At 35.6% G+C, this 25,154-nt stretch overlaps 1 protein-coding gene across 3 annotated transcripts in view; it reads left to right on the top strand.

Moving 5' to 3' along the window:
• Positions 1 to 25,154, top strand: part of LOC126965510 (uncharacterized) — a 154,111-nt gene that overhangs the window by 34,735 nt on the left and 94,222 nt on the right. For all 3 annotated transcript variants that reach the window (XM_050809150.1, XM_050809149.1, XM_050809151.1), the window contains exon 2: positions 9,502 to 9,873. In XM_050809150.1, the coding sequence (XP_050665107.1) occupies positions 9,502 to 9,873 (372 nt within the window). The remainder of the gene's footprint in view (positions 1 to 9,501; positions 9,874 to 25,154) is intronic.

Raw genomic sequence — 25,154 nt, 5'->3', positions numbered from 1 at the left:
AATCAATTGTATTAACTCTTAATTAAAAATCCAATAATGTTGCAGTTATGATTCCTCTCAAGGTGCTAAAAATATTCTTGAGAAATATATTTTCCTTTCAATAAAATCCTTCCTTTGAAACAGGACAAAATAAATTGAAATAAAATAAAGTTTATCTCAGATAAGTAGGTATCATCCATAGTAACACTAGAAATAAGGGATTGCTTGTAACTAATTCTAGTAGGCTTCATAAGATACATAATAGCTTTAAGGGTAAATGTATACATTTTTATAATAAAGTCTCAGCTACTGTGCAGGCATTATATAGATAATAGGCTATACTTTAATTTAAATGTTTCAAAAAAAATGGCTCTGTCGTAAATCCTACTACTCCACAGCTGAATATCTAAGTGATCGGACGGTCTCGGACTAGATTATGATTATTTTATAGCATTATCAATGAAAGTACAATATTGTATATTTCATTAAAAAAAAAACGCAAAAAATGAATGCTGGGAGAGTTTGTTGCACCTCTCAGAGTGCCATTTGTTTCTGAAGCGGTATATCTAGTACTCGTATATTAGAAATGACATCAAATAGAATTATCAAGGAATCAATTTTGAGAAAATAAATACCATTTATGCCTTTTAGTAATTTAGGAAAACAATGATCTTAAGTATCAGTTACGAATTTAAATGACACAATTTATAATCAAAGAATCATATCTCCCTTTTATAATTTTACCGAAGAATATTTTTGTCGGATAATGCATGCAAACCATAGACTAGTCATTACGTGAGCACACCAGATGTACTGCAGAAACGGGGCAGCCCCATCCTGAATCCATAGATAAATTGGACCTGCAGACTACTGACAGTACGGTGTACTGTAGTGACAGTCACTGAGTCAGATTGGTCCACAGGTGCACGTGTAAAATACTTGGCAATAAGCCTTTACAAGCGTTATTTTATATGTTTGCTGCAACATGTAAACCTGAGTGCCAACTTGTTACATCAGACGGCCATTTTTTATTTATTTATTAAATAGAAAGCCGTTCCATACAATTATAATCCTTATTCTAAAGCACACTCTTAAATATAATTATAGAAATTGTATACATCACTTACAGGCTCACTCAACATACATAATGAACTTAAATACAGTACAATACATTTTTAAAAACTTAGATCACTAAAAAATATTACAATAAATACACAATAACGGAAAAGTAATTAAATTATATAATTATAGTTTGGAAAATCCAAAAGCACGCCTCAAAATCTCATTTTCCACAGTAAACTTAATTATTGTATTATTTTACATTGAAAATTTGAATAGAGTTAAGGAGATTCAAGTCACAAGTACACGGTCATAACAAAAAAAAACCATCATCAATAAATATCTGTTAGTATAATTGTGAAGTTTGTTACCAATATTGTAACGAGTGTGATACATGTCCAGTCGTATCTTAAGTTTTATAAATAATAATTAAACAACAATTAATTAAACTCACATATTAATTGGGAAACTGCACTGAGTGTTACTTTGTTGGACTCACACAGAGCCCTTATAAAATGACTTTGATGTCCGTTCCTCTGTCTGCCTAGCCCCTTTATCTCGGTAACGCGTGGAACTATGGAGTTGAAATTGGCATAATTGGCACAAACTTGAACAGATTTTTAATTATTTTTATGTTGTTTGGATTTAAGTAAAAGAATTAAAAAAACCTTTTCTCTTTTCTTCAACTATAGGTCGGGTACTTAATAATATTTACAGAACACTCGGTGAGCCGGTCTAACTCACGCTTCTCCGGTTTATTAAACCTAGGGGAATCAATTAAAATGTAGTATTATTAATTGAGTATTATTTCAAATCAGTAAAATATATCTACCCAAATTATGCTCGAAACAATTAGATGAAAGATAGCTTTGGCCCAGAAATGGATTTTAAATAGTACAATTTGCAGTGCGTCTAACCAAACCCATTGCGAAAACAATAACGAATAAAGACAATAGCAAGGACGGCAATGCAACCGTGACCTGAGAATAGGGTTGCCAATCCCACTATTTAAGATATATTTCTACTATTATTTTAAAAGTATGATACAGCAGGTCAAACTTCTTCTTCTTCTTTGCGTGCCTCTCCGACTAGCGAAGGTTGGCGGTCAGCTTTGTAGTTTAAATTTTTTTTCCTGAAACCGGTGAAACTACTATATTTTAAACAATTTGTTATATTTTTAAAGTGATAACCCTCACTTCTAGGATTAATACACAAATAAAATTTTATGAACGATGCGGGACGGGATGCGATTGTTTAGATTTACAAGAGGGATATCTCAAGTCAATTTTCTAATATGCAAATATTGGGGGTTGAGCAGGTTATCAACTGTAAAGCAGATCCTGTGGATGAAGCCACAACCTGAGAGTAGAACAAAGCATACAAGATTTTATGACAATACGTCACTCAAACGGTTAGCTCAGTTGGGAGAGCACTGGCACGGAATGCAAGAGGTCTTCGAGTCCCGCATCGTTCACAAAAATTTTGTTTCCAAATTTTAGTTGTGTACTATATTTTATCCACATACAGAGCGTGTATGGAAAGATGACCGCAATAGAGTCAGTATCAGTCTGATAAAAGCCGTTTTAAAAAAGAGTTTATGGAATTTTGAAACTTAAAATTAGATTGTAATCATATTTACGAAGGTTTCCTTTAAAATAAAAATCTATCAATATTCATTTAAGAATTATTGTTTTAAAAATATATTTTTTGTATTAATTCCCTGTCTGCTATATTTTTTTGGGCACTGAATCCAAATCGGTCTACCATATTCGGTCTAAAAATGTTGACAACCCTACCAGAGAACGTCAGTAATAGGTCATTAAGGAAAATAAACTACATATAAACTACCGTGACTAGCCCTAACGTTCTTTGTATTTCTTTAGCCGGAAAATGATATTAACGTCCTTACAAATAAAGTTTATTTATTATATATTTAAAGTTATACCTGAGAATAAACCAAGAATATGCAAAATGTTTACAAATAGACATTTTGCTTATGATTGGTTTATTCGGACTTATCACGTTTCCCGCGTTTGGCTAAGGCTGCTTGACGTTCGAATAAATTCATAATTATCGTTGTATTGACAGTGTTGTCTGCGATTTAGTCAACATTTTTCATGCAAAACCAAAAATCGAATAGACATTAATTGTATTGAAAGTCATTTCTTAGTTTTGAAATAAGAAAAGTCCAGTTGCAAAACGCACCACTTTCTGAAATATGTTGAAATCAAAGAGAATTTAAACACTGCGTTCATTCACAGTAGACATAATATTGTCTATTGTGGTTCAGTTGAAATAAACATATTGATTGATTGAATTTTATTAATTTGTTTTTAACTTTTTCCAACAACTGTATTCATAAACGTCCTTGACTTCGGCTGAGGCTTGTTCGCAATTACCTACTTTTCACCCTTGTATCACAATGTACTATTAAAACGACGATAACTAAAGACAAGTAAATGTTTGGGGTAGGCAGAGACCACTTCTTTCCACTTGCTACGATCCTTACATACTTGTTTCGCTTCGTCCACTTTCATTATTCCTTTCATACATGCTCTCCGGTTTAGGGTACTCTTGACCTGGCCTTTTTTCAAGACGTCCCTGATTTGATCTTGAAGCGTCCGCCTAGGTTTAACACATAAACCTAGTAAATAAAAAATGAAATAATTTAATTGAATTATTTTTACAGAAAGAAACGAACTAGGAAGAAATATCGTTATCAGGCACCTGATATCTTTTCTCATACTTTAGTATACTCACAAAAGAATGCAGTCGAATAAAGAATTACCTCCTTTTTTGATGTGGCTAAAACGCTTACGGTGAGAGCACAATATTTTAGCAGAAAAATCGTATTATTTTTGTACGGAATATTGTTTAAGTGTGCAAGTGTTGAAGGTCTCACAGCTCACGAGAACAACTAAACGAATGATATTTTCTCTAAGTTGGCAATGTTAAGTCTAAGCTTAACAACTTTCAGATTTATCTTGCAGACATTTTAAACTTTCAGAATATTTATGATGGCATTTTACTTGCACATATTAAGCTTTGTTATAAAGCTCATTCATTTTGATGTTTTCGTGAGCATTGAGACTTTCACTATTCGTAAAATAAATAGTGTTTATTTATATTTTATCTATACTAATATTACAAAGAGTAAGGATTTAATAATAATAATAATAAATTTGATCGGTTGTTTGTTTGCATTGAATAAGCTACCAAAACTACTGAACCGATTTGAAAAATTATTTCACTGTTGAGAAGCTACACTATTCCCGGGTGACATAGGGTATTATAATTATAACTTCAAAAAATCCTTGATAAATCCTCCTAAAGTCCTTACTAAGACTCCAGGAATGTAACCCGAGGTGTCAAAAAATACCTAAAATATTCTTTACATCGCGTGCGCTGCGAAAAGTATTGATGAATAAAATAATGTACGACGACTTTGCAATCATCATCAACAGGAAGACGTCCACTGCTGCACAAAGGCCTCCCCCAAAGATTTCCACTACGATCGGTTCTGCGGTACCCGCATCCAAAGTATTCCGGCGATCTTTACTAGATCGTCGGTCACTCTTGTGGGGGGCTTCAACACTGCGTCTTCCGGTACGTGATCGCCATTCGAGGACTTTACTGCCCCAACGGCCTTCTGTCCGTCGAACTACGTCGTCGACTTTGCAAAACACATCATTGTACAAAAAGTATCGCGACAAGCCTACCTATATAAAAATATAAATATACTTTTATTTAAAAAAAATTATTGAAATGATAGTTTCATTCGTGCGTTTCAACGTGCTTAGTCCTATGCGCCTGCCCATAGGTACGTGTTTGTAATTGTATTGCAAGCACAGATAATATAAACTAAAGATTGCAAGACTACTACTAGTGGTTAGGTTTCTTTTGACAAACTTTTCAGTACTACCTGTATGTAAAATAGGTACCTACATATCAATATTATATTTTTTAATTGAAGATGATTATTTTTAATGAGTTAAAGTCATTTGTAGTTTTGTGAAGTATATAATGAACGTTTCGGTCTATTAGTCAGGTGAACACTCACATAAGAAATACTAATATATTTCTTTCATTATTTCATTATTTGAAGAAACAAATATATTTAAATAGTGGGTAAGACATGCTGAATTAAGTAAAAAAAATGGAATGATAGTATTCTGTTTACTTCTTAAGGCTCGGTATCCACTGAAGCGGAGAGGAGAGGAGATGTATTTTGATAACCAATCAGATTTCATTACCTCCACATCTCCTCTCCGATTAGCTTTGGTGGCAATGGATCAAGCGGAAAGGAGAGGAAATTATTATTTTTGTATAGAATATTGTGCCGCATCCAGCGATCAAGCGGCAGAGCGGAGATTTGTGTAGGCGGACGTGATGACGACTTCCTTTCGTAGACATCACATGACTGATTTCGAGATCGCAAAGCTCACATCTCCTCTCCTCTTTGGTGGAAATAACCTGACAGGTTCGCGGCGCATTTGCTCTCGTCTCCTCTCCGCCTTGGTGGACACCGGGCCTAAGTCAGAACTGTACCTAACTCGTTTTTTTTGCCATTTTAATTAGCTATCTCTCTATAAACAACGCTTCACGTTGTTTGTTATAAAAAGTTAAATCTATTAAAGATTAGAATAAAATAAGTGAAATATGATTGTAAGCTAGGAATTGATATAAACCCTACCTACTATTTGACATCTAAAAATGTTTCTTAGTATTACCTACAGCACGGAAAAACTTTTTACTTCTGTGTTGTGCCACTTTAGTTTTACCTGTATTGGATGACATTGAGCTGTCAATCTCAGCTATGTTAGGCGCTTTCGCTATGCATGCACTATGTCCGATCCGAATCCGATCCGACTATCAATAGTTCTTTGGTAGTTTACGCACTAGATCAGACTACTCATCCGATTTCTTTCCGTCAACCGTAGAAATAGATCTACGACTACTTCGGACCGTGTTTTCACGGATACGGATCGGACTCTGATTGGACGTAGTGCAAAAGCGCTCTAACTCGTTAGAATAAAGGGCTCGAGTCTACTGTGAAACCGCGCTTAAATAAATTTAACAGAATAATATTAAATAGATAATTAATATTTAATCAAGTTTTCACTTCCCTCATGTGTTCTAAATGTGCTTAAGAACACAAAAGATGTACCACCATACATTGAAATGAAATGCCTTGCACCGTGTTCCTAAGACTTCTTTAAATAAAACTTAAACTGATAACATCTACACAGAAACAAAAATTATCACTAATGTATAAACTATTATACACATACACTACCTGATAACTAATTTATAAGATTTTTAACAGAAAAACAATAAAACTTAACACACCCTTCTAAAAAAAGAATTAACCAGAGTTGTGACTCGGAGAGCCAGGCATATTGAGCTGACAATATTTAACTGACCATGGAAAAGCGACAGCTTTGCCTTAGCTCCCTGAAAGTATATATATCTTAGATATACAACACTCTACCCTTGGAAAAAAAAAATGCCCAGACACTGACTTCTTTTAAAGCGAGTCCTCAAAGACATAATATATTGAATAATTATGAAACATTTCAGGACAGTCATTGTCATAAGTGTGTTGTTATGTCTTTATTGAATTAAAGGTGTTTGACAACGTATACATTATTATTATATTGCACTGTATAGATCCCCACTAAATAACATGGTGCGTTTTAATTGTTCAATTGTAACTTCTCATACTCTCAACAATACTGAGAATTTATTTTATTTTAAATTTAAACATTAATGAGAATAAAGTTTATTTATTATAACCAAATATTTTATTCATAAGTTTCATTCCTTAAATTTCTGGCGTATCTTAAACTATTAGATGCCTGAATAAAAACGCAAATGAATATATAAAAATACTTTTATTATTATTGAATATATAAAAATACTCTTATGAATATATAAAAGGCATTTATTTTCTCAAAATTGTCTCTTTCGTTCTCTTTTTGATGTCATTTCTAATAACTACTAGATACTACTACCGCTTCGGAAACAAATGGAAACTCTCCCAGCATTCTTTTTTTGCGCTCTTATCAATAAAATATACAATACTGTACAGTCATTTCTACCGCTATAAAATAGTCGCAATCTAGTCCCAGGCTATCCGATCATTTAGAAATTCAGCAGTGGAGTAATAGGATTTATGACAGAGCCATTTTTTTTATAAAACATTTAAATTTATTTATAGATAATGCCTGAACAGTGGCTGGGACTTTATTATAGAAGTGTATACACTTACCCTTAATGCTATTATGTATCTTATGAAGCGTACTAGAATTAGTTACAAGCAATCCCTTATTTCTAGTGTTATAATAATGAAAATCACAATATTATGATTATTTTTCAAGTAATTCCGTCATTCAAATGTAATTCTTGCACTAACGCTTCACATAATTTCCCAAATATTGAGTTTTTCATGAGATCGTTCATAATTTACTTGAAAAACGCTTCTTCTTTTGTTCACTTAATCGTTATACTCCGAGATAATCACGAACAGAAAATGGTCGGGTTGTAGAGAATGCGTCATTATGGTTTAGATCGAATCATATCGCGGAAAATGGAACGTTGGAAATTATCTGCTGTCTTGCTTTATACAAAAAACTATTGTTATAAAGTGCTTTTATACTATATTAAGGTAATTATGCCCACTTATCTAAGTATTTGAGCTCTGTTACATTCACCCTTTATTTTAAATGACGTGATTAATCTTATTAAAACTTACATGTATTTATTTATTCAAGTCTCAACAGAAAAATAAATCATTCTAATCGATATGACCACCTTTGGCATCAATAATAATAATAACAGTTTTTATTTCAGACACAGAGATCCATATTTATGATGTGTTAGTAAAGTAACTTAAATGTATGTTACTATACACATAAATATTTTGTTTATGAAAATTAAGAACGAGACGAGCAGGACGTTCAACTGATAGTAATTGACATGCCCTACCCAATACAATGCAGTGCCGCTCAGGATTTTTGAAAAACCCAAAAATTCTGAGCGGCACTACAATTGCGCTCGTCACCTTGAGACAAATGTTAAGTCTCATTTGCCCAGTAATTTCACTAGCTACGGCGCCCTTCAGACTGAAACACAATAGTGTTTACACATTACTGCTTCACGGCAGAAATAGGCGCCATTGTAGTACCTATAATCTGGCCGGCTTCCTGTGCCAAAGAGCCTCCCACTGGTAAGGTAAATAACAATAATTAAAACTAAAGGCTAACAAGAAATATATAATAAAATAATATAATAAGCAGACATTTAAATCCCTTAATCTGTCTGGCCACGGATCTATGGTTACGATCTTCACTGACGCTGGATAATGATCACGTTGCACTCTTCCGATCAATTATGAAGCTCCTATGTACCGATGAGGGCACACTTTAGTCATTTTCCTTAGTATAGTGAAAAGCATGTTGCTGTGCCTTTCAAATTCAAATATTTTTATTCAAAATAGGATATGATATCATTTATTGAATGTCATAAACAGTCATCCAATCGAAATAGTGTGCGTGAATCATTTGGGTATTTTCATAAAAATATAGTTACAATGTAATGTACAAAAATAAAATTTATCATTTAATTGCCAGAGGTTGGTCGTCCATTCCCTATCTGTGGTATCATGAAGAATATCATTTTTGTTAATTGTTATAATTTATGTAAAGGATAAATCATAATATACATGGTATACTCGTATAAATAGCATATAAAGCTGCACATCGCTTATACTTTCAGCCGCATAATAATGAACGTAATAATAAAATAACGTGATTATAATGTTAAATTACGCTACATTTTACCCTTACAACAATTTTTTATCCCGTTTTATACTGTTTTGGTATGTTATGTATTGACAATACAGTAAAGCGGTATAAATGTAGATACTATTTTATCAGCGATATCGACAAAAGATAACTCAAACACTAGAAGGAAGACAGAATACGGAAATTCGGTATTTTCGTCCAATGAAAGTGTTAAGAATAATATCCCGACAATATTAAGCCTTTGATTAAAATAAACACTCCCCCCGTTCGTTGCCCCCCACTTCATTCGCATTTTGAAGTATTTTTTTATTTATTGCACTGTCTTACATAAAAAAAAATTAAACTGAAGTGGCAGTGGGCAGCGCACACAAGTGACCAGTGGGGCAATAAAGTCCTCGAATGATGACCACGTACCGGAAGACGTAGTGTGATGATATGGTCAAGGTGTTGGATCAAGGTTGCGCTGGACTGATACAGATCTTTAAGGGAGGCCTTTCTCCAGCAGTGGACTCATGATAATGAAATACAGACAGACAAATTAATAAATATACATACATTTTATCAAATTAATTAATTGGGCTTTCAACTTTGAGTGTCCCTTTAAATGCTGAATTACAACGTGCTTATGAAATTGTTAATATTCCAATTCTTGTTCTAGATAAAGACGCTAGCGTCAAAAGCGAGGCTTCAGAATATCGGCACGATGCGGGGCCCGGGGCCCTTGTGAGGTCAAACCTCGCAATGGGCTCCAATATAAGCCAGCACTCCTGCAAAGGGCTCAAGGGGCGCCGAGCACGATCCAGCGGAGACTTGTGTAATGGAGAAACGAAGAGTCAGACGGAATCATCTGTGTGTGGTTCGGTGGTCGGTGAATCTATGGGATGGAATAGATCCCTGCCTAACCACCTGGATGGAAACCGACATCTAGCTGACTACAGCAGGGTCAATAACAGTTATGGTGAATTCGCAACCTATAATCGGTGTCATCCAAAAGGAGGGCGAGGACTGCGATACAGGATCTCAAAATCTGGTAAATATCGTATTATGCCATTTGTATATATTCTATTGAGGTCTTCTCAGTCAATACGGTCTTGAAAGAGCGGTTTTTTTTATGACAATAAGGGACGAGACGAGCACAATGATCAGCTGATGGTTATTAATACCCCTCCCCAATATAATGCTGTGCCGCTCATGATTCTTGATAAAAACCCAAAAATTCTGAGACATAAAATGTTAAGTCTCATTTGCCCAGTAATTGCACTAGCTACGGCGCTCTTCACACCGAAACAATAATGCTAACACATTACTGCTTCACGCCAGAAAAAGGCGCCGTCTATCATTATGGGTACCAAAACCCATAATGATAGATGGATATAATTATGTAGATTTACTAAAGACAGTTGAACTAGAAAGTAGTGGAAAAGAGTGGCCTAGATGTATATTCCACGATCGGGATGTATCGAAAGGAAGCAAAGTTAATTACACCACCAATATATCAATGAGTACACAAATGTAAAAAATAATGTGTTGTTCCATTAATATTGTTTGGAAAATTCTGTAGAACTTTATGACCTGATTTCTGCTGCCCACTTTTACATCTTCAATCAATTATTTCCGACACTAATCTAATCCTTGCAATGAATGTCTTTCGCGTCTGTTTCTTGACATCACATATGTACCTTTTGAAAATTGCGTTCCCTCTTGGGGTATTTCGATCAAAGATCGAACTTTTGGCTTTTTGACGTAACATGAACCTGAAGATAAGTCACATTAGTATATTCGTATGAAGAAGGTATCAATATAATATTATTAATTTGAAGTCACCGGGAAACATATTCATCATTCCATCGTTTGATTATAATGTGATCGTACTTAGCTTAAAAATAAAAAAATATTATTTTTTTATGGAAGAGGTAAACAAATGAGCTTACGAGTCGCCTGATGTTAAGTGATCACCACCGCCCACATTCTCTTGCAACACCAGAGGAATCACAGGAGCGTAGCCGTCTTTTTATAAAAGTATACGCGCTCTTTTTGAAGGTACCCATGTCGAAACATTCATCCTGGAAACTCCGCACAAGGAAGCTCATTTTACAGCTTGGTTGTACGTGTCTTTACTTACGCTTTTTCTTTATCAATCTTATATAATATAAATAATATAACCTTACCGATTAAAAGCCACACCACACCATCTTTTCTTGAGTCGTTAATGTATTATTTAAGCACTTTTTATAGCACACTTTGGCTTGTTGATTGACACACAGTTGACACACGACTAAGGAGAAAAGTGAGTTTACATTTTTTCCAGAGGAATCACAAGAGCATTGCCGGCCTTTAAGGAAGGTGTACGCGCATTGTCTTTAAGGACACTTTTGCCGTTCCTTTATCAGACTGCGAATGATATGTCCATATGTACAGAACATCATTGAAAATGACCATTGTTGGAAAAAGTCATTTTTAATGTTACTCTGTTGGAAATGTTTGAACCTTAATTTTTGACTTTTGACTTTGATTCTGACTAGCTTTTGACTTCGACCACCCACGCATAGAAAAACAAACTCAATTTGAAGCTTTTCTCATCAAGAACTTTCGAGCGATATATTATAGGGCCTATAGCTATTAAGGTTGCTGAGGAATAAAATTTGCAACGCCGTATTTTATATATATTATATAGATGAAAATGCCTGACTCATACTAGCTTGTGGAAAGGTTTGTATTTAATACACATTCAAAATTTCAATAAAATATATTTCCAGTACTCTTCGTAATACACGTTTTTCATCAGCGCTTAGAATTTTAGAGTACCTATTTAAATATAAACACATTCATCGCTCAACATTTCGCTAAGAATTTCTCAACTCCCAGAGAATTTTACTAAAAGCATTCACAACATTACTGCGCGTGTCGCATGAAAAGAATAAAGGGAAACAGTTTATTGCAAATCCCATTTCTTAACTTAAGTACTATAAGTTTAAACGGCCAAGTTTCTCGTCTAGGAACTGGAAGTGTACGACATCTAAGTGCTATTCTCAAGTTTGCGGCGGCAAAAACATTCTAAAGCTGCCGATTAAAGCCCTTGGCGCGGCTAAAGGAAGGCTGATGTAAAATACTCGACAAAATTTATGGAAGTCAAGCCTTTATAAAATTGAAATCTTAACACTCCGTTTAACGAGAATTAAGGCGACGAAGAAATTACTTTGAAATATGATGTATTAGGTCTCGGAAATTTTGTAATAAATCGTATAACTTTGCAACGTTTAAATTTCCTTGGGATGACAAAAAGGCGTAATAAAATACAACCGTTGAGTTAAGATATTATTACATTAAAACTTTATGAATAGCTCAGAATGGTTATATTCAGCTTTTGTATTTAATACCCCTTGCTATAATTTTCAGAATTGAGTTGTTTTAGTAAAATATTAATAAATTTAAACGAAGGACTTATCATTCGCAAGTGTTTTATTATGTGTACGAGAAAATATTTTAGTCTATATTTTTATTTCAAATTTCCTCATTTAAATATCGAGTGAATGTTGCCGCAAATGCAATCTAGAATTTAAAATTTATCCACAGCGATTTTGTAAAATATATTTTATTAAAACAATTTAACCAAAGGATAAAAAGGGAATGATGAGCCATATTGCCTAATGTGTTGAAAATTGCTATCATTATTGTGAACTACTTTATGTCATACACGATCAAAAGCCAGGCTAAATGCCATGCCATCTATAGCTTTCAATACCGCCGCTCATCATATGCCTACTGACCTCGACGAAAACCGTACTGTCGGTCGTTGATCAACTGTTGACATTCTAGGTCCAAGAGCTGGTGGTCAATTAAGCTCTCAATGATTTTTTAAAACACGGTGCGGAACTGCCTGCTTTTTTTGGATCAGGTGGATAAGGGCTGACTTCCATGACTTAGGGATTACACATTTTGAGTATGAGTGCCGGAATAAACGCATTAGCCCCGGCGTCAAATTAGGGACACACGTTCTAAGCATGTTTAAAAAAATGCCATCCGGCCTGATTTCCTTCCGTCCAACAAAAACAGAGGTCGCTGAACAGTTTTTGTCTGAGCTGTACTTCAGGCATAGAGCTCTCTCGACGGTGTTTTTGCGTTTCCGTGCATCAGATCGGCTTTCCCTTTGTTGTATGGGCCTGGGTGTCATTCCTCATGTGCAACGACGGCAGGAACGGCTTTTAGAAGTTACCAAGAGCAGCTATCAACAACGATCAGAACTTGCGTGTTCCAGTCGGGCAACTGGAAAGCTGCTCGCCGATTTTGATGACGTGCTTCGATTTCGCACGGGTGATTATGCCGCTTAAAAAATCTGTAGCCACGGTTATATTTCCTCTTTAAAATTTTGCAGTTTGGAACCTTTGAGTCCAGCGCCGTAACCCAAGTTTGCATCGAACCAGGGCTACCTAACGGTACTAAAGAGCTTAGTATAGAGATGTCAACGCCCTGTAGTATCATCGGCACACCGGCTACTGCAACGGCGCAGGCATTGGGCTTATCCGAAGAGAAACAAACCTTGCCCCAAGGGTGCCAGAGGGAGGCTCCTTTGCACAGGATTGTGGCTAGATTATGGGTAACACAACGGCGCCTATTTCTTCCGTGAAGCAGTAATGTTTGTCGGTCTGAAGGGCGCCGTAGCTAGTGAAATTACTGGGCAAATGAGACTTAACATCTTATGTCTCAAGGTGAAGAGCGCAGTTGTAGTGCCATTAAAAATTATTGGGGTTTTTCATGAATCCTTAGCGGCACTGCATTGTAAGGGGCAAGGCGTATCAATTACCATCAGCTGAACGTCTCATCTTGTCCCTTATTTTCATAAAAAAAGGGTAGGATTCAAAAAAGGAACGCATCCTATTCCAATCTGTCGCTAGTGGGCTGCAACGTAACCATCGGAAAAGCACTGCACTGGTCAGGAGTGCAAGGGCAATGGTCAGACGTTCCGAAAAGGGCGTCAACAGAGACCTGGTTACTATCAGGATGTGAAATCAGCAGAACATCTGATAAGAACGGCATGTAGCTATCCACATCTTGGAGCCGCGTTGGCGACACAATAACCCATGCGAAACATAGCGGCACTAGGCTGCTACTTCACGCCGGTATACTGTGCAAGTGTGTTAATTAACCCGGACGAGTCTGGCCCGTCTTGCTGACGTCATAACACGGCGGCGTGACTCCCTACTTCTAAAAAGCCTTTAGTCTCCTCTTACGATCCCCTTGGGCCTGGGACGCCCCTATTCTTTTTACGCCCCGGTAAAGCACAGGGCGGGTATAGGATCATTCCGTTCCGATCAAACCCAAACCGAAGAGGAATCAACTTGAAATGAATATCAAATAAACTGCGGTCAGGGCTATATACCTATTAATAAAATGTTGTTAGAGAGATATATACATCTCAGTGTCATTGGAAAAAAATGCAAAAAGGTTTACAATGGACCCCGCACTAGGATAACCTGTATTGCAGGCTTCAATAATTTATTTAACAAACACGATTGCACCTATTCTGTGATTGCACCGATAAATGAGCAGTATGGAAACATTAAAATTATAAATTTGAAAAAGAAATAAAAAAATGACATTATTAAAATTGATAAAAGTTAGATAATATTAAACAGATATTGATTACTTTAATAAATTTAATATGCATTATTTGAGTGTGTGTGGTGTGTACATGCATGTTGTTGTGTTTTTGAGTTTAAAATACCCTCACAATGCTCAGCGAATAGTACACTGACCTCTTCTAGGTATTTATACAGGTCAGTGGAATAGTAGTTTTCACGACAGTAATTATTTGTCTCTCTCACGTTGTGAACTGTGTACGTCCCTCTCAGATATGGATGGAACCTTGTAATATTAACGCCTGGGTTGATGTAAGCGCATATTCCTCAGTTTGTGAATGGTGCTGATTTTCAATGTGTCCGGTCTGGTCCTGTCACGGACGTCTCTAAGACAAGGACGAAAGGGAAGACACTATGATCTTGTTCTTACAAAATCCTGATTGAGAGCACATTTAAATGAAGTTGGTAAAAATGATCCAACCAACAATTAAGTCCCAGTATCCACCGTCAATGAGTAACATAAAAAAAAACAAAGTTGTGTGGGATTTCTTTTTTAATTGAGTCGAGAAAATGTGGATCAATCTAACATCACTTCTAGATAAATTACCTGTTTAGAGCATTCTCATGTCTTTTAACTTCTGTGGTACGAGGTCCGCAGATGTTTGGGCCTTCCAACTAATAGCATAAAGTCTAACTTCTTTGAATCAGCATTTTACACGAAATTTTGTAAATCCTATTCCCTTTTGCAATATCTCTATCAATATCACAAACATGATTTTTTATTTCATAGAAAATATCCATAAAAGAAAACGTAATTTACAACCGCTTACTGCAGAATATTACCCTATAATGCAGTAATTTTAGTTTATTTTCCGTCATTCATAAATTCCTTTTTAATGGAGCTGCGCTAGGGAAATTCTCTTTAGTGGCCGCATAAATACTTCCACTGTATAATCATTGCATAATTCAGAAAATACGAGCTTGTTGAAATGGTGCATGGTGCTTTGTAGTGTTCATTTAAATTATGTCCCTTTTTGTGTTACTATACAAAAATAAAAATATTTTAACATAACGATCTAAAGAAGACAATACAAGGGATTTTTTAATGGAAGAGGAGGACAAACGAGCAAACGGGTCACTTGATATTAAGTAGTACGTGTCTTCTGAATATCGTTTCGTCCTGGAAATATTGCGCAGTTCATTTAAATAAAAAATATTGAATAGCGCACTATAGAGGAACGCCGTAAATCCAAATGGTGAGGCTGACATCCAAACTTATAATGTGTCGTGCGAAAGTGGAATTTGGCGGTAGAAACCAGGTCAAACAGCTCATCACAACTCACTCCCTGATAAATATAAATACCTGACAATTCGTGCAGCTCTTCATAGCAAATACTCAAATGTCTCGAGCTGATACTGGGGTATTCCAGACCAAAGTTGAAAACAATTCTCCATATGCAGTCTGATTTGCGCTTTTTAGAGCACTAGAACGTGAACATGTGTACTAGAGGATAGGGGAAATGTTGACGAAGAGCAACGATACGATAAATATTTTTTTAGAAGTTTTAACGCGCAAAGTAGAGTCATATGGATTTCGTGACCTTCTCAGAGAGTGAGAGTACAAGATAGCAGACAGACGTTTCGGCACTCGTTGACGACTTCCAGAGAAAAACCTATATGGTGCCTGTATAAGATATCTCCTGTACTGTCACCTGATTAATAATGCATATTAAAGGCATTCAACATATCACTGATATACTCAAGAAACAAAATATAGAACTGGATGGACAAAGGCTGACTTTCATGAATTCGGGTCTACGCCTTTAATAGACGCTTCGAACCATGGCTGTGATCTGCCATGGTTGCTGTGCCACCGGTTGGTGCTACAGAGCTTGGTATGAAAACATCCATGCCCTGCAATATCATACCGGCTACTGCAACTGGGATCATCCAAAGGATAAAAATCTTAGCCCCTAGGGTAGGATGCAGAAATAAGAACGCAGCTGTTGTTGAGCGACGGGGTCGTGCCAGGCAGTGGTCGGACGTTCTAAGCAGGGTATCGACTGTCGCCTGATAACTATCGGGATATTGTGTAGGCAGCAGAAGAAAGAGTAGTAAGGACGACATATAGCTGTCCAAGTCTGGGAGCCACGTAGGCGACTCAACCAATTGGACCAAACCAACCAACAGGCACCCTGCGTAGTCTTCAATAAATTTCTAATCACAATAGGTATCATCTTTTAGTGCACACTTAGCAAAAAAAAATATTTTATTTTAGTTCTTTTTAGATCAAATAGTATAACAATTTAAACGTTTAAGTTGACAATGCGAGTCATATTATCAAATTATAAGTAGCCTTGTTTGAAGTTTAGACATTTTAAACATTAGTTCACGGGCAAAACATTAATATGAAGTATGTATCAGCGCCATTGTAGAGTCAATGTATACGATAAAGATTGTTTCTAAATAACAAATCAAAGATCTTCTTAACTTTATGTAGTAAATGACTTGCAGTCAACCAGCACACCCTAAAATCATACATCATATATAAAACTGGCAATTTACAGTCTCTAATTCCACAAAGTAATTTCTTACACAAACATGAATATGCAAAAGTATGCAATGTAATGTACAGTGGAAACTTCGGCCAAAGAGCAGGCAATTTTTGTTAATGTTTTTGCTAACCTAATTTAAGTTTGCTGCAATATTCTTTTTTGTTAACTTAAGTTCTCTACTTTTACCTCGAAAAGATTTGAACCGCTTTAAAATAATATTTTTCATTACATAATATTTTTATCATAATTTTATGTTTCCAACAGTAAATATTAGTGCTACCTTATTTAATTATTATATTATTTAATTTTTTATTTGTGTTAGCAAACAATGACGCCATTTTATGCGATTCAACAAAAAAAAATACAATAATATATTATTGGTTGTGGCATTCATACCGCTAACCACAATTAACTACAAGGGAGGCTATAATTAAAAGCTTTTCTTGTTAATATAAATAGTAAATTATTGAAAACCTTATGATAATTTTTCTTTTTAATGATGAGATCAGGCTTACCCCTACTTCATAATGCGATTAATTTAATTTAACTTAAAATTTATGATGTGATCAATTTTCTTTTGTGATAATTATTACTGATTTCTTTTCTTAATGTTAAATATTATATATACGTATGCTCAATAATGGGCACGACTTGGAGTGCTAAAATGATATACCTTTAATGTATTACTCTTGTCAACAAATAATGATCTTACTTACTTACTTACTATAACATAGTATCCATCCATCCCTGCTCTATGCTATCACCGATAGACTTTAAAAGCAGACTAAAATCTAAGGAAACCTATTTAGTGACAACAATGGCAAGATCATCATCAGTGTGCGGTGTGATGCAGTCAGTGCCACTCGAGACTCTCAAAAGCCCAAATTACTGTCCGGCATTTTTTTTGCTATTGCGCTCGTCAGCTAGAGATGTAAGATGAGAAAGTCGAAACACAAAGTGTTTGCAAACTGTTTGCTCAGCCGTAGCGCTGTGGCTCCATCTACTGGATCTACTTCGTTGGTACAAACTTAATTTGTATTTTTAATCTCAGAAGTGAGGGATATCACTTAAAAATTACCAAACTGTTTATTGTACTGCTAACTGTATGTTAATTGTTTTAAGCATTAAATCATGTTTAAAGTTACTAATTAAAATGTTTCAAATATATATTGGAAAGAAGCGTATAAAACAGATAATAAGTATTTCCGTCTTGGTAGTTCTATAACTTAAGCCTTATATAAGAAGGGGTCAGGGGAAAAACAACTTATGTCACATTTTTTATTATTTTTCAACTGACAGATTATTTTTCAGACTGCATGTCTGTATGGTAATATCTGTCGCTAAATTCTGTCAAAAACAACAGGGCAATAACATCCATAGTCTCTGTGCTTTCAAACTTTTAAAATATCGGTACAGGGAAAAAACACCCAATGTCAGAACCGTGCATGAAAAAAACAACCGTTGTCCATGGTCGACTATGACAGTGACATGAGACTTTTAGGTTATATTTTTTGATATATTTTTTTGTTTATAATAAATTACTAGAATTCTGAGTTTTTTACACAAAATGTCTGACGAAGAGTGTAATAATAACTATTGCAGTTGAAGTGCCTTGGTGACATCAATCGTTTTACCCCTGATGTTGGTGGACATAGGATGATTTTAACGAGAATATTCTGACTCAGTCACAATTTTTTATTATAACTCTTAGCTGATATGAAGTCAAAATGAAAAAAATTATAATAATATTAACAATAAACATCCTTTCAATAAAAAAAGCTTTTCTTATTTGTTTGGGTATAAATGACACTATTTTACTAAGGTCTTGTCTTTTAATTAGTAATATCTCAGTTTGTTAATTATATGACAAAAGTTATTTTTCCCCTGACCCCTTATTAATTTATACGTCTTGGTAGACTGTGACAGCTGTAATATAGCGGTGAATTTCTGACCTCTATTTTCAGCAATGCACGTACACTAAAACAAAGTAAAATACGTATCACGAGCATAAGACGTAGCTGTCATGCACACTAGAGTAACAAACCTGGCCTGTGTTCATGCGTAGCCTAACAGCAAGAGGCTCCATCTATATAAATTATATATAATATATATAAATTATCTAAGACTTAAACATAAAACAAAATTTTGAACATAGACCCTATCATTGATTTAATGAAGTTTATGTCCTTTATTAACGAAAGAATATAGGGTTTACTGGATAGCATGTGACCAACCCTGCCCGTTACATCATATAATGCGCAGCCTATATTTATTAAAAGCATTTATTCAGACTTATGACCGCAAACGGACCACTAACCACAATCATAAAACTCCGCAACCGACGTATATTTCTGTAGTTTTCACTTTTTTTTACATTTCCGATGAACTCGTCGCACACGCTCGATCGTGTGGACGCTGCTCGCTTCTTGTGGTTAGCACCGGCCACTAAGCGATATACGTCTAGACGGAGCCCCTTGCTGTTACTGGCACGACAGCTACGTCTTACAATTTGTTATGTTTTTAGACCCTTTGGCCTTTGTTTCAGTTTAAATGAGTAAGTCTCAGCGTGCAAATGTACCCACCGGAAAGTGTATTAAGTGCTCCTAACTTGGACCTTTTTAATCTTTAAGCTTCTAGTGTATAAAACAATGGTGATAATAATTTTGTATACATAGCCATCACATCTATCTAGACGCATGAATTATCTAAGGCTATACGCAATAACTTCGATAGTTTCATGTTCTATAACGTTTCACTTATTAAACCCCGACCGCACGTGTCTAACACCGACCACAGGCGAATGTCGAGCAATTCAGCTTGCTTTGTAGCCACTTCTAGCGTAAGGTGGCGGCCTTTGCGGCTACCACGTGTAGGTCTGATACAACATCCCGTAACCTCGATCGATTGAGCCGTAGTTCCAAATGTTGGTTCAGTTCGGATGACAAATGATTCAATGTCAAATATTACTATACATAATATAGAGAAATCACATCGTATAAAACAAAGGTGAAATATGGAACATGCCACACGTTGCAAGCATAGACTGCTAAAAAATCTATACATTACCGCATTTACTCGTTAGTGCTTATTAGTAACAGTATTTACTAGTTGTTGAGAATATTCCTGGTCAATAAGCAGCAATGTAAAACATGTATTCAGTTCAGATTTGATTCGCACAGTGATAGTTGACAAACGAATAAGTAGAAGTGTGCTTACATTATCTTTAAGCACTTTTTTGCCATTCCGATATCAGAAATGGTATATCCTTATAAATGTATAGAACGTCATTGCTTAAACAGAATTAAAATCACTTTTTAAAATCATAAATAAATAAATCATAAATCCTTTATTTAGCTAGAAAACATGTAAGTAACAATGGGTGTAAATAGTTTTAAGGTATCAATGTTATCGGCCATTTCTAACAATAAGGGACAAAACGAACAGGACGTTCAGCTGATGGTGTTGATTGATACGCCCTGCCCATTACAATGCATTGCCGCTCAGGATTCTAGGGACACAATTTTTTTTTCTGTAAACATGTTATGAAAGCATTCCCTTCGTAGGCCACTCTTATGATAAGTCTAAACTCAGTTGAATTCCAGGTTAGCTTGGCACTAAGGAACTCTTCATCAACCAGTAGAATGGTCCTGTTGGCACCATAGCATGGCTACACCGTACAAAGTCGCCTCCAGTCAAGGGTTATCAGCACAAACATTTTCAATGAACCTCTTCAATATAGATATCATATGAAAGAGTTCGTTAAGCAGACTACAAAATTAATCATCTAAATGATATAAAAAACAAGCTCTTATTCAATTCAATTTAAACCAAATTAATTAGTTAGCGAGACGTGCAAACTGAACTTCTACTATCACTACATTAATGAACAGTGGTTCGTTGCATCGTTGGAATTTATTATACAAGCCGACAATCCAAAAACGACACTTGAATAATAAAAGTAGCTAGTGAAATTAGTAAGATGTGAGACATGAAATTTTACCGCTCAATTTTTTGGGCCACATATAAGTTGAACGTCATGCCCGTGTCGTCACGTTTTATCATAAAAAAACCGGCCAGTTATCTAAAAAAATCATTTATAAAAATCACGTTTGTTATATCCCCCTTAATATTGATTATAATCTGTTTTTAGCGACAACATAACGGGTGATTTTTTGCTGGTATCTTTTTGGCAACACTGTTTTTGACAGATCACGCGTGAATCGTGTCTTGTGTCATTGTCAAACTTGTTCAGTTTGGTCTATAATTTAACCATGAATCGACTTACGAACGAACAACGCTTGCAAATTATTGAATTTTACTATCAAAATGCATGCTCGGTTAAGAGAGTGCATCGCGCACTTCTTCCAATTTATGGGCAATTTGGTCGGCCTACTGAGGCAGCTATTCGGAAGCCTATGACTAAATTTCGAACCCAGTTTACATTATTGGACATTAAACCACGAACACGAATACGTAGAGTGAGGACCGAAGGAAATATTGCGGCTATATCCGCCAGTGTTAGTGATGACCGTGAAATCTCGATTCGCCGCCGTTCGCAGCAATTGGGCCTCTGTTACTCCACTACGTGGAAAATTTTGCGAAAGGATTTGGATGTAAAACCTTACAAGATACAGCTGGTGGAAGAATTGAAGCCACACGACCTCCCACAACATCTTACATTTGGTGAATGGGCATTGGCAAAGTTGGAGGAAGATCCACTTTTTTATCGAAAAATTGTGTTCAGCGAAGAAGCTCATTTCTGGTTGAATGGATATGTCAATAAGCATAATTGCCGCATCTGGAGTGAAGACCAGCCAGAAGCATTGCAAGAGCTACCACTGCATCCCGAAAAATGTACTGTTTGGTGTGGATTATGGGCCGGTGGCATCATCGGGCCGTACGTTTTCCAAGACGATAAATGGCCGAAACGTTACTGTGAATGGCGAGCGCTACCGTGTGATGATTGGCGATTTTTTTTGCCCAAAATGGAAGAATTGGATATGCCTGACATGTAGTTTCAACAAGACGGTGCCCAATGCCACACGGCACGCGAAACAATGGCGCAATTGAGAGCCGCCTTCGATGAACAGTTTATCTCACGTTTTGGGCCCGTCAATTGGCCGCCTAGATGGTGTGATCTAACGCCTTGGACTATTTCTTGTGGGGCCATGTTAATGCTCATGTCTACAGGGATAAACCAGCAACGATTGACGCACTGGGAGCCAATATTGAAGCATTTATTCGTAATATTACATCATTTGGGAAAATTTTGAACTGTCTATCACTGTTCATGAGATACAGCCTGCTGACAGACAGAGAGACAGATAGACGACGGACGAAGATAGATAGATGGACGGACGGACAGCGGAGTCTTATTGATATGGCTCTGTTTCTACCCTTTTGGTTTCTGTTAAAAAGAACAAATATGCAATGTGCCCAGCTTAATCGAATCCATAACCGATCATTCGTAATTTTGTCTGCAGTAATAGACAAAATTCTCCTTAAAATGTTATCGTGATTTTAACGAAATAATTCCGCGTAACAATTCCGGTTTTAGGAGTTAGCCGTAAGTCGAGTCGGTGACGTCATCTGCTGCGCTCCAAATGCGCGTCGGGTCAAGGACGCCTCAAACCGCAGACCAATAACATTAACTACATTATTGCGGTTTAACTGAATTAACTATCGTATTTAAAATATACAAGTAAAAGCTATATTTGTAGTACCCAGTTTTAGTACTAATATATCAAAACTTATATATTATAAGCTTAATTTAAATATATCACAATTTTAGTTTGTGTAAATTTGTTAGGTGTCGTAATTTTTCGAATGACTTCGGACTTCTTCGTATCACCATATTTTTATCTGTACATCTATTCATTAAATTCAAGAAGAAAGAATAAACTATATGTGCCGTTTTAATAAGTTAGCTAGAGTAACGGGTTCCTTCAAAGGTCTTCACAGGTATTTAACAATAAAATACAAAGCTCTTGTACTCACTGAGCACAAATTCAAGAAATATATTAAAGCTTCTTTGACAAAAATCTAACTAAAGTAAAGTGGATATAGTGATGTATGGGTTCTGTCTGGTTTTCCACAGGCCACCACATTATTATCCTCATTACCCCTTATTACTATATGAATATAAACATTTAATCTATTATAATCTATTATATTATATACCGTTACTTAAGCGCAAACTCGTCGACATGTGCAACTTGTGCAGGTGCACAGACATGGTCATTTAGAGAATCAGAAAGATTACAAATCAGTATTTCAAACTCCAGGTTTGTCAACGAGCTACGGAGCGAAGTATTCTGAGAGTCAAGCTAATCAATCGCATTAGAAATAGGGCATACAGCGCTACAAAACTGACGGTGCTGATGTGCAAGAAAAATCCACCACGCTAAAGTGGAACTGGGCTGGGCATGTTGGTATGTCGGATGCACACAGACCGGTTGCTCCATTCCCAATCTGTGGTATATCTGTATATGGCATATCTTTAAAAATAAGTTTAATTGTACGAAATTACATTGTAACCATTTATTTATGAAAAAAAGCCCGCCGAGTTTGTTGCGCTCGTTCTTCTCAGGTCTGAGGCAATCTTTTTAGAATGGGTGGTAGTTTTTGACTTTCAATAAGTCATGTCACGTCCTATTTTGAATAAAAATATTTGAATTTAGATTTAGATTATTATAGACTGAAAATGCTAAGATATTATTAAAGCTCATTATAACTTTTTATGGGTCTTATAAGATCGGAAAGTGAGTTGAGTTCAAGTTTCAAATGAAGAAGTTGGAAAGTTTCATAACTTTGTCTTACAATATTACGTGTATAAAGTTCTATCATGCTCAAATTAGTGAGAGCTTTCTTCGAAAATTCATGAAACTTAACGAAAAAGTATGATGTTTGTTCAAAAGTTAGTATTGAAAATTTGTGTTTAAACACTCACATATTCACCCCTTTCATACCTAGAGACAACATCTGGGAGGCGAATTTTAAGTGCTCGAATTCTAATGGGCTAAACACATGGTCGGATTTGATATTATCGGACGCGTTACGGTACCGGACCATATTCGATGGTATCATGGATTGGAAGATGGATATTTGGATGGTACAAAGTTATTACAACTAGTTTTAATATCTAGAATATAGAATAATCATAAAAAAAGTTCTGAATTTGCTTTTATGAGTACAAAAATGGGAAAATTAAAATCAATAATAACATAGAAAATTGACATAGTGGTGGTTTGTTAAATGATACCGCACACCCATTTATGATGTTTTCTTACAATGTTTTAAAATGGTGTTAAAATGTTTAAAAATATATAGTTTTACTTTACCTGTCATGTTCAGTAGAAGTTTCTTTTATTAACCCTCAAATAGTCTTTTTTTATGGAAAAGGAGGACAAACGAGCGAAAGTCTCTCATCATGCTTTCAGTATACTGGCTTTAGTAATTCAAATTCAAATTCGAATTCCATTATACTTTGATGCAACGTTCCCCATTTTCCTCCAAATAATTTTCCAAACTTTAAATTTTTCCAAATGGTGATTGTGAAAAAAATATTTTTTAGGTAGTGAGCGGCGTCATTGCTACTATCCCACAGGGAACGGTAACAGTCAAATCGCTCTAAGTTCATATAAAGCAAATATATTAAAATGTGTAATTATTATATATATATAATACTATATATATGTGTGTGTGTGTGTGTGTGTGCTTATATAATCAGAATCTATCAAGTGAATTCCATGCGCAATATATTTTTTTTTGTTGACCGGTGTTATTATTACCGTCCGGACCATGTACCTACGACGGCGGACCAATTCGTGCGAGGCGCCCACTGCATCGTACGATGGTCCGGCCGAACCGAATCCGACCATATGCTTAAGCCATTATAGCTATTGGAACGAACTTCTCTAACGCGGCTTACAGCAGAAAAAAACGTTTTTTGTTTTTTAATTATAGTGGAATTTTCTCTCAAAGTATGCTAATAATTATTAATTATACATAAAAAATTTTAATAAGCGGTATATATAACGCACAATATTTTAGGTAAGGTCCTAGTCACTAATGACTCTCCACTTTTAATGGTTAGTATTTTTCATGTGAAAATAATCATGACAAATATGAGTAGGAGTTTCATCACCGTCCGCGCCATACCTTATTCCTTACAAATCCAT

This window comes from Leptidea sinapis, chromosome 7, assembly GCF_905404315.1.
Source record: "Leptidea sinapis chromosome 7, ilLepSina1.1, whole genome shotgun sequence".
Taxonomy (NCBI): Eukaryota; Metazoa; Arthropoda; class Insecta; order Lepidoptera; family Pieridae; genus Leptidea; species Leptidea sinapis.
The sequence above is the reverse complement of the archived record's forward strand: the minus strand, read 5'-3'. Positions and strand labels throughout refer to the sequence as shown.